General features: G+C 42.6%; 1 protein-coding gene across 4 annotated transcripts in view; it reads right to left on the bottom strand.

Annotated features, from left to right (window-relative positions):
• GIGYF2 (GRB10 interacting GYF protein 2) overlaps window positions 1-15202 on the bottom strand; it is a 148684-nt gene that overhangs the window by 96601 nt on the left and 36881 nt on the right. For 2 of the 4 annotated variants that reach the window (XM_084638197.1, XM_084638196.1), the window contains exon 5: window positions 262-370. In XM_084638197.1, coding sequence (XP_084494323.1) covers window positions 262-370 — 109 coding nt within the window. Of the gene's footprint in view, window positions 1-261; window positions 371-11826; window positions 12041-15202 lie in introns of those variants that run through there. The other 2 variants (XM_084638198.1, XM_084638199.1) reach the window with 2 other exon arrangements.

A 15202-nucleotide genomic window follows, 5' to 3' on the forward strand; every position in this document is an offset into this window, starting at 1 on the left:
GTAACTTGCGTTCCTAGTGATCTTGTGGTATTTCAACCCTCATTCTCCCACATGCACTTTCCCTCCTTCGCCAACCCCTGCTGTGTTAGGCCCTTTAAATGGAAAGTTCCTTGGGGGCAGGAATTTGTCAGTTTTATTTGGCTGTATAATTCCACATCCCCTCGTGGTGTTATCCAAATAATGGTGGTCAATTTTCAGACAATTTAACCTAGATCTTTCCCCCATCCACTGTATCATCCCAGTCTTCAGAAAACAGCTCACCTCGACCTCTAGAGGAACTTCGACCTCGAGGAGCCCCTACCACCGTTCCTCCTCCTCGTCCCGTCAACCGCAGGACAGCAGCACTGTTTACAGACATGGAGAAATTTCTCTGCCAAGAAGAGGAGACAGCCAAGGTGAGAAACAAGCAAATGTACCTTTCCCTATGCTTTTTAGAATAAAAATTTTACCTACCCTGACTCTCTTTTGTATACACTCTCTGCAATTGAAAATGCTCACGAACCACAAAACAAATTAAAAGATATGGAAAAAATTGCTTAGATACATGGGGAAGTTACTAAGGATTCCCATTTAAAATACTATTTTTCAGCTTCCTTATCTTCTACTCTTAGTGTTTCCTTTCCTTTCAACCTCTAAACTAACAAAGGCAAACGTTTGCCTTTATCTTTCCATCACCTTTCTGGAAGATACAAGAATGCAGCACAGTCAGCTCCCTGAAGAGCAAGGATGGTAGTATCAGCTAAGATACTATGGTGACGGAGAGCCAGAGAAACAGGTAGAGAGGCAGATGACAAGTCCATGCCAGTAAAGGACACATTAAAATGAGCAGTGAGACTGAAAGTTACACTCCAGCCCCAAAAAAGTGACTTACCTGAAATTCTTATTTTCAAAAAGTAATTAAAAATGTGCTGCAAGTACTGTCTCCCATGCTCCCTGCACATGACTGACTGGAACGTCAATAGCTTAAAATCCATAGTCAGAGAGCCACCTTATAAGTGAGTAATGCATGCCTACTCACGGATATAGCGCACCAATACTATCTCCAATCAGTTCATTTTTAAAGTAAGACGGTAACATTATCTCCTCCATTCTTCAAGAACATGGGGTGCTTGAGAGGTAATCTATTACAATTATTACCTTTCTGAATAATAATTAAAAAGTATAATCTTTCTCCAAAAGTATAGTAACAGAAATAGACCACTTCTGAAGACTCAATATTTTTATGAATCACTAAAAGTTTAACAAAAAAGCTCATTTTAGTAACAGAAAAAACAGTAACAAAAATCCTATGCAACAGTCATGGACTGCAACGGAAACAAGAAAAAAAGATTTACTAAGGACATTTCAACATAGAACAACTAGCTATATAGAAACACCCCAAATGTTCTGAACATAGACAGTTGGAAGTTTAGGCACTTCTGCCCAGAAACCAATTCCGTAACACAAGCATACCAAACTTGGACTCACGTTGTACTTCCAAGTCCAAGCTTTAAATAAAAAAAATGCACAGAACTCCATGTAGTTGTTCTGTAAGTCTTCTAGAAATTAATCTATTGGGGATAGACTAGCATTGCTTGCATGCCTCTGGACACATCTAACTTAATATGGCCTTGAAGAGTCCAGTCTTCTAAAGGAGTAATGATAAGACGAGCAATTAGATCGCCATTTAGACTATATATTGGTGTCCAAAGAAACAGGAAGCTGCATGCACTTTAGTTTATTTCAAATAAATCCAAACAAATATTTGACATCGATTTGGAAAGGAAGAATCTCTCCAAGAAAAGACTGGTAACTATGAGCATAGCTCGCAAAAATCCTGTCACCCATCACAGGTACAAAACTTTCTTTGATGAGTGTTGCCAACTTCTACAAAATCTGAGTATTCATTTAACGTTTTTTTTCTAGCTCTTATAATTGCTAAGAAAACCTTCCAAAAATTAACTGAACATGCACAGCTGTGATAATATCTTCCTCAGTCTGCAGACAGATTACTTGAGCATCTTTGCTGCTGCTCAGATTTTTGCAAAGTGAAAATTGGCAACGTGCAAATTAATCATATTCATAACCCTAATCAATTTCACTCTGCTACTACTTGGGAAAGTTAAAAGCAGAAACATATGCAAGCTGTGGAATATCTCCCAAAAACAGAGGAGGGGAGCAGGTAAAGTAGTGGTAACACTTCGGATGCTGAGACAACCATGGTGGGAAATTTTAGAAAGGTCTACTGTATAAATGGCCACAGAAAAAAGGTAAACTGATCATACACAATGGTTAGACAGCATACATATAGAAAAAAGGAAGTCATGTAGTCACACTTAATATATCACCAAAAAAACTGTAATCATGAAGGACTGTCATATTAGGAAATTGATCTAACTTCAACGTGTTAACCAGGAAGGTGGTTAAGTAGCACAACTGGTCAGAGCAATCTGCTGTTCTTTTGGATTTTCTCAGAGCAATTGCAAGAAGTGAATTTTACTTTAACTTATAACCTTTACTAAATAGTCTCCTTAGAGTCAGTGGTTCTAATTCAATAATAAATGTACTTGAATCTTCCTTTTACACGATAAGAACAGATTGCACGTTTATCTAAAAGAACAATACCTGGTTGCTTACCCATCCATGGAAAAAAAACGCATATATACAAGCATAAAACATTTTGGTGATCTACGGATAGTCAGGAGAGACCATTGTGACCATCTAGACTGACCTCCTGTATAAGACAGCCCACAGAATTTCCCCAAAATAATTCCTGTTTGAACTAGAGAAGTGGCTCTCAACCTTTCCAGACAACTGTACCCCTTTCAGGAGTCTGATTTGTAACTTGGCGATACGCAAGACACCTCACTTAAAACCTACTTGCTTACTAAAATCACACATAAAAATACTAGTGTCACAGCACACTATTACTGAAAAATTGCTTAATTATATGGTAAAAATGAGAAAGTATCAATCAATTGGAATATAAATATTGTACTTACATTTCAGTACATAATATATAGAGCGGTATAAACAAGTCATTGTCTCTATGAAATTTTAGTTTGTACTGACTTTGCTAGTGCTTTTTATGCAGCCTGTTATAAAACTAGGCAAATAACTAGCTGAGCTGATGTACCCTGCGGAAGACCTCTGCATACCCACAGGGGTACACATACTCCAGGCTAAGAACCACTGAACTAGAGCATCTTTTTTAGAAAAACATCCAATCTTGATTTAAAAGTAGCCAGTGATGGAGAAGCACCTCAATGCTTGCTAAGTTGTTCCAATGATTAATTATTGTCACTGCAAAAAATCTTAGTTTTAATTTGAATTTACCTAGCTTTAACTTCCAGTCAGTGGATCTTGTTATACCTCTGTCTGCTAGATTATAGATCCCTTAATTATTTTGTTCCCCATATAGGTACTTATATACTGATCAAGTCACCCTTAACTTTTTATTTAAATTGAATAGATTATGCTCCTTGAGTCTATCATTAATAAGTCCTGTTTTCCAATCCTCTAATCATTCTCGTGGCTCTTCTCAGAACACATTCCAATTTACCGACATCCTTCTTGAAATGTGGAAAACAAAATTGGACACTGTCCCAACAGCAGTTGTACCAGTGACAAATAGAGGTAAAGTACTTCCCTACTTCTACTCAAGATACCCACTTGTATATCCAAGGATCACATTCATCCTTTTGGCCACAGCATGGCTCTTCGAATTCATGTTCAGCTGACTATCCACCAAGATCCCCCTTTGTTTATGCTTTAACTTTTAATTTATGGGAGAGAGAAAGAGACAGACAGAGCACCATATTGGTGCGTAGATGTATCTTAAACATTTGAAGAAGTAAATAAGTCGGTCTAGAGACCTCACTCTGATCAACAGCACGGGGAGATCTAGCGCATATAAGTTGACCATTTGAGAGTCTAGCTATCAACATTGTGCATCCAAGAAAGGCTCAGTGGTAATTTGTGCATCTGTTGGGATACCAGGCCTCAAGACTCTTAAGGTCCCCAGCACATACACTGGTAAGTATGTAGGATTTAAAACTCAGGAAGGAGCTCTGCAGTAACAGGAGCACTCAATTACTTAGGTTGATTATGGGGGAGCAGGTCCCGCAACCTGGATCCCACTTATCCCTCATGATGACCTCAACGAGGTGTTTCTTGCGGTGGAGAGCTTGGCTTTCCCAGGTACAGATCGGGAACAAGAGGCAGATACTGCACTTGGACGTGATGTGGGCTTTCCCCAAGCAGTACAAATAGTGTTGGTGCTTGTTGTGAGTGAAAACAAGGGAAGGAAGCGCATAACTTGAACTCCAACATCTTTGGCTTATCTAACGTCCCCCAAGCTCTATGTACCCTTAACACACAAGCACTTACAGAGTCTACTGACAGACATTTTGTGATTGAATTTTGGCCATTACTTGAAGCAATCTTCAACACCAAAAAAATAAGAGGACCAAAACACATTAAGTATTAAGAAGCTTGATTTAAAAAAAAAATGTGATCTGAGAAAAATAAGACAGCTTTGGAAGAAAAACTTGTACAAGAAAATTTCAATGTTGGCAGTGGTTTGATGCTTCAAAAACTTGTTTTATTTGTTAAGAAACTAAATTGCTACACTAAACTTCTGGAAACTAAAACGGTCTAGGAAGAAAGGAGAAAAAAATAAGCAGAAAAGGGGAAAAATGAAGTTTCTCAACCTTCTGCAGATAAAGAGAACTGATGACTATAGGCAGTTCAGACAGAGTCAACCATGACACAGTATATGAGTTTGGAATTTGAGATGAAAGAATTTCAGTAATATACTCGGCACTAGGTCAGAGCACAAGATTCAGGAGCTGTACCTATACTATCTATACTACTGTTTACCATTGGAGAAAAATCTCTTAGCTGCAAAAGCACTGAAAGAAGTCCAAAAATCAGCCAGTAAGGTAGCAAGAAGTCAGTGAGTGAAGACCAGAAAATAATAGAATAGTCTTGTGCAATTAATGACGTGTTCATTGGTACCAAATGTTCACTCTGTTTTTCAAAGCATTCATTACATGTACAAAAAGGCTTCAATGAGAACATCAGATTTTTTATGAACTTGGGGGCCCATTCAGATGACAGAAATACTGAACTCAGCCCTGGTATGCACTATGAGTTCAGGTCAAATTTAGCAGCATTATATTGATTTAACCCTGCACCCATCCATACGACGAAGCCATTTTTGTCGTCCTAAAGGGCTCTTAAAATCCATTTCTGTACTCCTCCCTGACAAGGGGATCAGCACTGAAATCGACATCGCCGGGTCAAGTTTGGGATAGTGTGGACGCAATTAGACAGTATTGGCCTCCGGGAGCTATTCCAGAGTGCTCCATTATGACCGCTCTGGACAGCACTTTCAACTCAGATGCACTAGCCAGGTACACAGGAAAAGCCCCGGGAACTTTTGAATTTCATTTCCTGTTTGGCCAGTGTGGCGAGCTCATCAGCACAGGTGACCATGCAGTCCCAGAATCGCAAAAAGGCTCCAGTATGGACTGAACGGGAGGTACTGGATCTGATCGCTGTATGGGGAGATGAATCCGTGCTAACAGAACTCCATTCCAAAAGATGAAACACAAATATATTTGCAAAAATCTCCAAGAGCATGATGGACAGAGGCTACAACAGGGACCCGCTACAATGCCACGTGAAAATTAAGGAGCTCAGGCAAGCCTACCAAAGAAGCAAATGGCCACTCCGAGTCAGAGCCCCAGACATGCTGCTTCGATGATGAGCTGCATGCAATTCTAGGGGGAGGCCCTACCACTACCACACCCCTGTCCGTGGACACCTGCAAAGGGGGGAGTCTCATGCAACAGGGATGAGGATTCTGGGGACAAGGAAGATGAGGAGGAGGAGGAGGAGGAGGATGAAAGCGCACAGCAGACAAGCGGAGAAACTGTTCTCCCCGACAGCCAGGAACTGTTTATCACCCTGGAGCCAACACCCTTCCAACCCTCCCAAGGCAGGCTCCCAGACCATGAAGTTGGAGAAGGCATCTCTGGTGAATGTACCTTTGTAAATATAACACGATTTAAAAGCAAGCATGTTTAATGATTAATTTGCCCTGAAGTCTTGGGATGCATTCACAGTCAGTACAGCTACTGGAAAAGTCTGTTAACATGTCTGGGGATGGAGTGGAAATCCTCCAGGGACATCTTTATGAAGCTCTTCTGGAGGTACTCCCAAAGCCTTTGCAAAAGGTTTCTGGGGAGGGCAGCCTTATTCCGTCCTCCATGGTACGACACTTCACCAAGCCAGGCCAGTAGCACATAGTCTGGAAACATTGCATAACGAAGCATGGCAGCGTATGGTCCTGATGTTTGCTAGCATTCAAGCAACGTCCATTCTTTATCTCGCTGTGGTATCCTCAGGAGAGTGATCATCCCAGAGAATTGGGGGGGGTGGGTTAGTTGGGTTTGTGCTGCATGTTAACCCGAAAACCACAGCCCCTCCTTTTAAATGGCCAACCCAACAGGTGCTTGGTATGGGAAAGGAGGGTGCTGCTGTTTGAAACCATTCCCACATGTTATAAACGTTGAAGAAGCCGAAAGACTGTGGCTTACCATGGCTGCCTGCAAGCTGAATTCTGTTGCCCGGCCCTGCGTGTGTGATCTCTCACACCAAACTGGCAGGCCCTCAATACAAGAGGCAAAATGCAACCTTGTACCGAAAGCACATGTGCTATGTAAGTTAGCAGCTTGGCTCACTGTGAAAGAGTCCACCCATTGTTCTCTAAAATGTGTCTTTCCTCTTTTCTCTTTACTACTCTCCCTTTTTTTTCCTCCCGCAGCTGTAAATGTTTCAACACTTCCCTTGTCATCTCCATCCCACAGGCTAGTGCAGATAAGGAGGAGAAAAAATACGCACTCACGATTAAATGTTCTCTGAGCTCAGGCAGTCCTCCCAAACTGAAAGAGCTCAGCAGAATGCGTGGAGGCAAACCATGGCAGACTCCAGGAAAGCAGAAAATGAACACGAGGACAGGAGGGATGAGCGAGATGAGAAGTGGCGGGAGCAACATGAGAGGAGGCAGGATGCAATGCTGAGGCTACTGGGGGATCAAACTGATATGCTCCGGCATCTGGTGGAGCTGCAGGAAAGGCAGCAGGAGCACAGACCGCAACTGCAGCCCGTGTAACTGCCCGCCCTCCTCCCCAAGTTTCATAGCCTCCTCACCAAGACACCCAAGATTGCGGAGGGAGGGGGAGCCCCTCTGAGCACCCAACCACTCCACCCCAGAGAACTGCCCAAGCAACAGAAGGTGGGCATTCAATAAGTTTGGAAGTGCAGTGTTGCCTTGTCCTTCCCTCCTCCCCTCATCCACCACCCCACCCGGTACTTCCCTCCTCTCCCACCCCTCTCGGGCGACCTTGGCAGTTATCCCCTATTTGTGTGATGAATTAATAAAGAATGCACGATTTTGAAACAATTACTTTATTGTCTCTGCAAGCGGTGATCGAAGGGGGGGAGGGTAGTTGGCTTACAGGGAAGTACAGTGAACCAAGGGGGCGGGTTTTCATCAAGGAGAAACAAACAGAACTGTCACACCGTAGCCTGGTTAGTCATGAAACTGGTTTTCAAAGCCTCTCTGATGCGCAGTGCGCCCTGCTGTGCTCTTCTAATCGCCCTGGTGTCTGGCTGCATGTAATCAGCGACCAGGCTATTTGCCTCAACCTCCCACCCCGCCAGAAACGTCTCCCCTTACTCACAGATATTGTGGAGCACACAGCAAGCAGCAATTAGAATGGGAATATTGGTTTCACTGAGGTCTAACCGAGCCAGTAAACTGTGCCAGCATGCTTTTAAACATCCAAATGCACATTCTACCACCATTCTGCACTTGCTCAGCCTATAGTTGAACAGCTCCTGACTGCTGTACACAGGCACCCTGGACAGTTTCATGAGCCATGGCATTAAGGGATAGGCTGGGTCCCCAAGGATAACTATAGGCATTTCAACATCCCCAACGGTTATTTTCTAGTCTGGGAAATAAGTCCCTTCCTGCAGCTGTTCAAACAGACTAGAGTTCCTGAAGATGTGAGCATCTTGTACCTTTCCCAGCCATCCCACGTAGATGTCAGTGAAACGTCCCTTGTGATCCACCAGTGCTTGCAGCACCACTGAAAAGTACCACTTGCGGTTTACATACTGGCTGCCAAGGTGGTCTGGTCCCAAGATAGGAATATGTGTTCTGTCTATCACCCCACCACAGTTAGGGAATCTCTCTCTCAAAACACAGCCTATCCTTCTGCACCACATTACTAACTCTGTGCCTTACAGCTCCATTGGTAAAATGGGGCTAATGCTTCATTTCTTCCAGCCTTTGTCTCACCTATTAAATTTGGAAACCCTTTGGAGCACAAACTGGTCTCCTCTACATTTGTGGATGGTCTACCACAATGGAGCCACAATCTTTGTTTGGGTCTCTCAGTGCTAATGTAATACAAAATAATGAATGAATATTACTTCAACAGGCAGCAAAAAATGCCAATGCAAAAATAATTTTTATTTCTCCCCACTCCCCATTCATATTTATGGAGAGGTGTGTGTATACTGGTATAACAACAGGGAAGAGGAAAGATTCCTCACAAACACATCAGACTTTACTCTCAATAGCCAATAGGATGGAGCAAGAGACTTTGAACTCCCTTTTTAGAAAAGCCGGTTTTGCAGGGTTGAGAGAAAGCAGGATTCCTTCCTAGAGACCTAATCTGAACAGGAATGCTCTCTAAGTCTAAGGAGTGAGACCCACATGGCTGTTATAGGTTGTCTGTGGTGGAAACCATCCTATCTCAGAACACATGATATTCCTTGAAGAGGAATCTCAGACAAGTTCATACCACCACCTAGTAAAAAGCAACATAAGGTGGATCACTTCAGCCTGAAGTGATCTCACTATAAGCTAAAGTCACTATCACCAAGAAAAATAATTTCCATGTAAAACATGAGCTCATAAGTTGGGAAAATAGTTGGGGTGGGGGGAGGCAGTGTGCACACCCCTTTATAATCTTTACCAGTGGTCAGAGCACTTGCCTAGGATGCAGGAAACACAGGTTTCAATCCCCATTCTGGACCAGGGACTTGCATTCAGGTCTCCCTTCTGCCAGGTGACTGCCCTAATCACTAGGCTACAGGCTATTCATGTCTCAATCTTTCCTTTCAAAGATGTTTGATTTTGTAAAAGTACTTAAATATTCATTGGGCCAAAAAAAAAAAAGTGAGACTGATTCAGAAGAGGGATTTGAATTCAGAACTGTTAACTCTAATGAAGCACGACAGACCCACTTACTAGAGGCAACAAGGGGTCCTGGGATAAAGAGCTCAGTCTGCTTCTGACAGGGAGGTCCTGGCAAGCTACAGAAAGTGACTGGGCTGGCTATCCACTCTGAAACCCTTAAAAAAAAAAAAAAGTTAAACTTTGATCCTTTATGAGAGGGAGCTTAGGACCAACTCCTGATGCTGCTTTTGTTGGTGCAGATGTCTATCAGATTCCCTTGAAGCCAGCTATTGAGATGAAAACTGACTTTCTTGTAGAAGGAAGCACAGGAACATAACAGACTCAAGAAAACACATGTTGGCCTTCAACTAGAAATGATCCACATTTTTCCAGATCTCTTTGTAAGACCTTGCAGCAAAGTAGACCTACTGACATCCACCCCAAAGCATCCACTCCAGCTATCACATAAACCATACCAAAAAGCCACCCCAGAGCTGATGTTAGAATAGGTTTGTGCTTTAAACTCAGTGTGTCTGAGAAGGAACTTTACCTGGACATGGACCTTTTATCAGAGCTCAATCTGCCCTTTGCTCATGAAAAGCTAGCAGCCCACCACTTGAAGGATTGCAATTATGGGCTGGTAAAACCCTTTGTCTAAAGGAATCCCAGCACCAAAGCTCAGGATCCTGGGGAGCAATAACGTATTTGTGGTAGTGCTAACCCTCAAGATCTTATGTGAGGACTGAGAAACAAGTCCACATTCTCTAGAAATAAATGTGTTTCTCAATTGCCTTTTAAGACTTGGGCCTTGATGTGAAGTGTCTGCCACAACTTTAACTAGTCAAATATATGGGGCAAGAACATGGCAATTCTACTGAACGATAGCTGTTAGTTCAGGTAACTTATCGGTGCATTCCTCCTGAGCATTCTTCCTTCCTCCTAAGAGGTCAAGGCAGTGGATAAAATCCTGAAAAGCAAGTGTCTCTGCATGCAAATTAATTCCAAAGTACAAAACAGAGATGAAGAGGCAGAGTCAGGACACTCAGCCACAAAACAGTATCCAATAGAATTATCTCGGTCAAGGAACCAAAGTTCCTTTGAAATCTCTGGGAACAAACTTTACCAGCGCTCCAGTGCCAGAAGCCAAAATTGCTCTGGTGTCCACAAATAAGACTATAAAGACTAAGTCTGGCTAGAAGGTAGGGAAGAACAGAAAAACAACACAAAGACAGACATGATGAGAGGACTGAAAAGCCAGAGGGCAAACAGAGCCAGAGGTCTTGCAGAGAGCTCCACTGCTGACTACCATCAAGAAGGAACTGATTGTAAGGTTCAAAAGATGGCAGGCATCCACATGTACATGGAGAGCTGGTACAAAATCAAGCTTGCTACAACTATCCTTAAGAACCAACAACTTTAGAACACGGGTTCTCAATTTTTTTTTTCACAGTTTGGGCCACATCTTAATAGAGATTATCCTGTGGACCACTGGCTCTGTCACTCATGGTTGAGCAGCCCACTTTTCCTTTTCCCCCTACCTCCCACTGTTCACAGGTGTATCTATAGGAACTACAGTAGGTAAGTACGCAAGCAATCAAGCAACTTCCTAACATTTTGCATGTAAGCAAGTACACTTTTACCTTTTAATCAAGTTAATAGCTAGAGACAGGAGGACAGTCAGCAACACATGACCAGCCAACTCTTCATAGGCCACAGATTGGGAACCTCCACCTTACAGCTTGGGGAAGTCCACATGTCTCACGGTAAGACAAAGACTGCCACTGAATCCTTGGGGGATTACTCATGATTATCTCCTCTGTAGATCTGATCAAAAACTAGGGTACTCTTCTTCCCTTGAGATGAAAAGCCAAGGGCACTGCATTGTTGCAAATACACCATTCTCACAGGCAAACAGCTTCCTACTGTAAGAGGGAGACCAAGAGCCTTCTTGACAGTTTAAGTAATACATTCCCTCCGTGACATCTGAGAATTTGTATTATCTGGATGGAGATGAATGATGAATACCTTGAGAGCCAAATTTTGGAAACCTGAGATCCAAGAGATTTATTTGTGAAGTCAATCTTCTTTGGCTTCCAAGGACATGAGCACAAGGACCATTTTTACCACCAGAGATGGAAATTGAGGTAATAATGGCTTCCCTTTGAAACTCTGCTACTACTCAATAGTGAGTACTTGGGAAAGTAGTAAAACCATCAAGACCCAGGCAGCAAGTCTGTATTACAATTGACTCCGTTTAGCCGGGGATCCTGCAGGGCTTTGACACCAATTAGATAGCCATCTCTAACATGAGAGTTGACCTCACCATATAAGAGCCACTCAGGAGAGGGATAATTGAAAAAGAATGATTTTGCCTGACTTTGAAAAGTATCCTCTCCAAGGCCCCATTCAACAACCTCTAAGACTGACTGTCATATCTAGAAAAGTTGGAAGAAAATGTCCTCAAAATGTAAAAAGCAGGACAACAATTGTTTTAGCAGGCACAGAAACTAAGGCAGAGGTACTGTTAAGGAGAACAGTGAGTACAGTGCCTTTAAGATGACATAGAACTAAATATGGAGGTCACTCACCTGTAACCAGAGTTCTTCAAGATGGACTTTGCATAGTCACACTTACGGGATGTGCCTCAGGTCCAGCTCTGACTGTGGAACTTTTTGATAGCAGTGCCCGTTGGAGCGTTTTCATGCCCCCTCCTGCCCCTCCCCTCACTGTTCCTGAATGTTCTGAGGGTGAGGCTATAAAAGGGGATGTGGCACTCTGGCCGCCTCAGATCCTTCAAGTGCCTCCTCCAAGTCCCACTTTGGTTGTAATTAAGACTCTGAGGAAGAGAGAAAGGTGGGCAGGATGCGTGAATATATCTCAAAGACCTCCAGCTAAGGTGAGTAACCTCCATTTCTTCTTTGAGTGTCCTCTGCATATTCCCACTCATGAGGGTAGTTTGACAAGCAATACTGCCCTTTGAGGAAGGTGGGACATGGAATCCTAATTAAATAGGGTACTGCCCTGCCAAAAACTGTGCATCAGCTCTGGATGCTAAGTCCAAAGAATAGTGTTTTGTAAACATATGCAGGGAGCTCCACATTGTACAGACCTCTCTAAGAGTAATATGTCTAAGGCATGCCATTGAAGCTGCCTTGGCTCTCACAGATTGTGACCTAATTTCCTTAGGGACAAGGACTAACGCTAAAATGTAGGCCTCATGAATGCAGAGCCTAACCTATTTTGATAGTGTTTAAGATGTGATTGCTTTGAATTTTTTGCTGTCAGCATAGGAAATCAACAGATACGGTGATTTCCTGAATTGAGTCCTATTTAAAATAAGCTAAAGCCCTTTTTGTATCTAACGCATGAAACATTTTCTCCTGAATGAGAGAGAGAGAGAGATCTTGGAAGGAACACTGCCAGTTTAATGGATTAACGTGATGTTCAGTTACCACTTTAGGCAGGAACTTGGGACAGGGATGTAGCAAAACTTTGTCCTTATATAAAACAGTGAATAGTGGGTCTGTAGTTCACTTACTTTTCGAGCAGATGTTTAACTGAGAGGTGAAATAAAGGGCATTCTGCCATTGGCCCAAATGGAGGCTTCATTATCTATGTGAGGCATTTGTTGAGGTCTCCACACAACAGAAGAATCTAACTCCTGGGGAACGTTAATCCTTTCATAAATCTCAATTCACTTCTGTGTGAATACTGACTTGTTACTGGCATAACCTCTCGCTTATAGATATGGCTACTAGATTAACCTTCATTGATGGGCAAAAAACCTGAAAGTTTCATCTGTTGCAGCTATTCTAATATATGCTAAACTGGAGCCATGGTTGGGGTTACATTATCATTGTTTGCCCAAACAAATCTCTTCCATTTGAGGTTAACGACACTTACAAGTTGATTCTTTCCTACAGTTAATTAGGACACGTATCTCTAGAGAGCAAGACTACTCCAACTCTATCAAAGCCCTACAGCCCTGGTCTTCAGACATGGAGAATATAGGTCTGGGCAATAAACTTTTGTTCTTTTAATTCAACAGATTTGGAGTAAGAGGGAGAGACTGGTAAACTCCTTTTGACAGCCAAAGGTGGTCTGGGAACAACTTATCTCAACCATGCCAGAAGCACCAAAATTACTTTAGTTCTCTTCTGTTGTGTGTTTGTTTTTTGCCTTTTTTAAAAAAAAAAATCATTTTTTAAACCACCCCCTCCCCCCCATGGATTGGGAAAAGTGAGAGGAAGGCATACAGGAAAACCTGATTTCATCTTATGAGGAATGCATCCAAAGGATTGGTTGTCACTTCCTGCTCTCAAGCAAACCTTGGCTCATTCTGCATAACTGGAAAGAGATCTACATCCTGACACCCCAAGTTGAAGATCGTGCATATCATCATCTCTAACACACACTCATGGAGTTCTGTTGCATCTGCTCAGCTGTTTCGCAAGACATGTCTCTCCCTGCTAGATGTAGTACTACAGGGTAGATCTTGTGTTGAATGCCTCATTGCCACAGACCTACTGCTTCCCTTCATAGTTGCGCTGAGTGAGCGCCTTCCTGCTTGTTTATATAGTACATAGCCATTGGTCTGTCCATGTCAACATGCACCACCTTCTGACATGAGGAAGAAGAGCTCTTAGAGCTCAAAATATTGCTCTGATTTTTAGCACACTGATGTGCATTCTCTTTTCATAGGAATTCCCATGGTGGCACATGCTGTGTAGTGAGCTCCTCAGCCCACATTGAATGTGACAGGTTATTATTGCTGATGGTGCTGGAGGGCTGAAAGCCACTCCTTTCATAACACTGAGACTCTGAGTCCACTATGGCAGAGACAGGAACATTCTTTGTCAGCCAGTACTGGAGAGACTCTTTTTAAGCTGGGTGTGAAGTGTAAGACACAGCTGAGTCTATGAAGTCAATTAGTCTGAGAAAGAGGAAGACTTGGCAGGGAAGTTAGTGTAGCAAGGACATGGCTCATTTAATCTTTGCAAACATTTCTTCAGGCAAAGCAGCACTGCAGAATGAGTCCAATATCATGCCTATGAAGGTGATCCTATGTGAGAGACTCAATAATGATTTCTCCCAGTTTATCCCTAGGCGTAACTTCTTGAACAGGGAACATACTTAAGATATAGCTCTGGATGCATTTTCTTCTGATAATGCTTTGATTAGCCAAATCATATACAGATAAAAGTGCACTCTAAAAACCCTGGGTGCAGTAGACAGGCCAAATGGAAGAACTCTTAACTGGAAGTCAGCCCCTCCTACCAGGAAACCAAGATACTTTGGTGTGCTGGTCTGACTGACATATGGAAATGTATATCCTTTAGGTCAAGAGCTACAAACTAGTCTTGTGTTGAAAGGGAAGGTATTATACATGCCATGGTTAAACATAATGGAAACGGTGCTTCCTAATGAAGGAATTGAGCTCCCTCAGGTCTAATATAGATCAGAGACCTCCATCCTTCTTTGGAATTAGAAAGTATTTTGAATAAAATATTTTCCCTCCAAATTCCCCTGTTATCTCTTTTATGATTCCTGCTTCCAGAAGAGAGAACCTCTGATCTTAATAAGCTCTCCAGAGAGGGGTCCCTGAATAGGGATAGAATGGGAGGAGTTGGAAGGAGCAAGAGAACTGAATTGGGTATCTGCTGTGTACTATTGTTAATATCCACATGTTGGTGGTTCTAGCACTCTGGCAGTCATAGAGGTTACAGAGGCAGTCTCCAAATAGGGTGGGTAAGGAATGTCTGAAAATCGATCTGCAGTTCTCTGGCCTTATATCAAACTTGAAATCTGGTCCGAAGTTGACACTGTGGTTTCTTTACCTTTTGCACATGGCTTAAAAGATCTTCTCCTTTGGTGCTGCTGCTGTCATTCAGCAGCTGTGCCTCCACAAAAAAATAAAATGGAAGATGAGGACAGACTTACTTCTGATACTTGAACACAAGTACA

Source organism: Lepidochelys olivacea (assembly GCF_965140295.1).
Source record: "Lepidochelys olivacea isolate rLepOli2 genome assembly, chromosome: 9".
Taxonomy (NCBI): domain Eukaryota; kingdom Metazoa; phylum Chordata; order Testudines; family Cheloniidae; genus Lepidochelys; species Lepidochelys olivacea.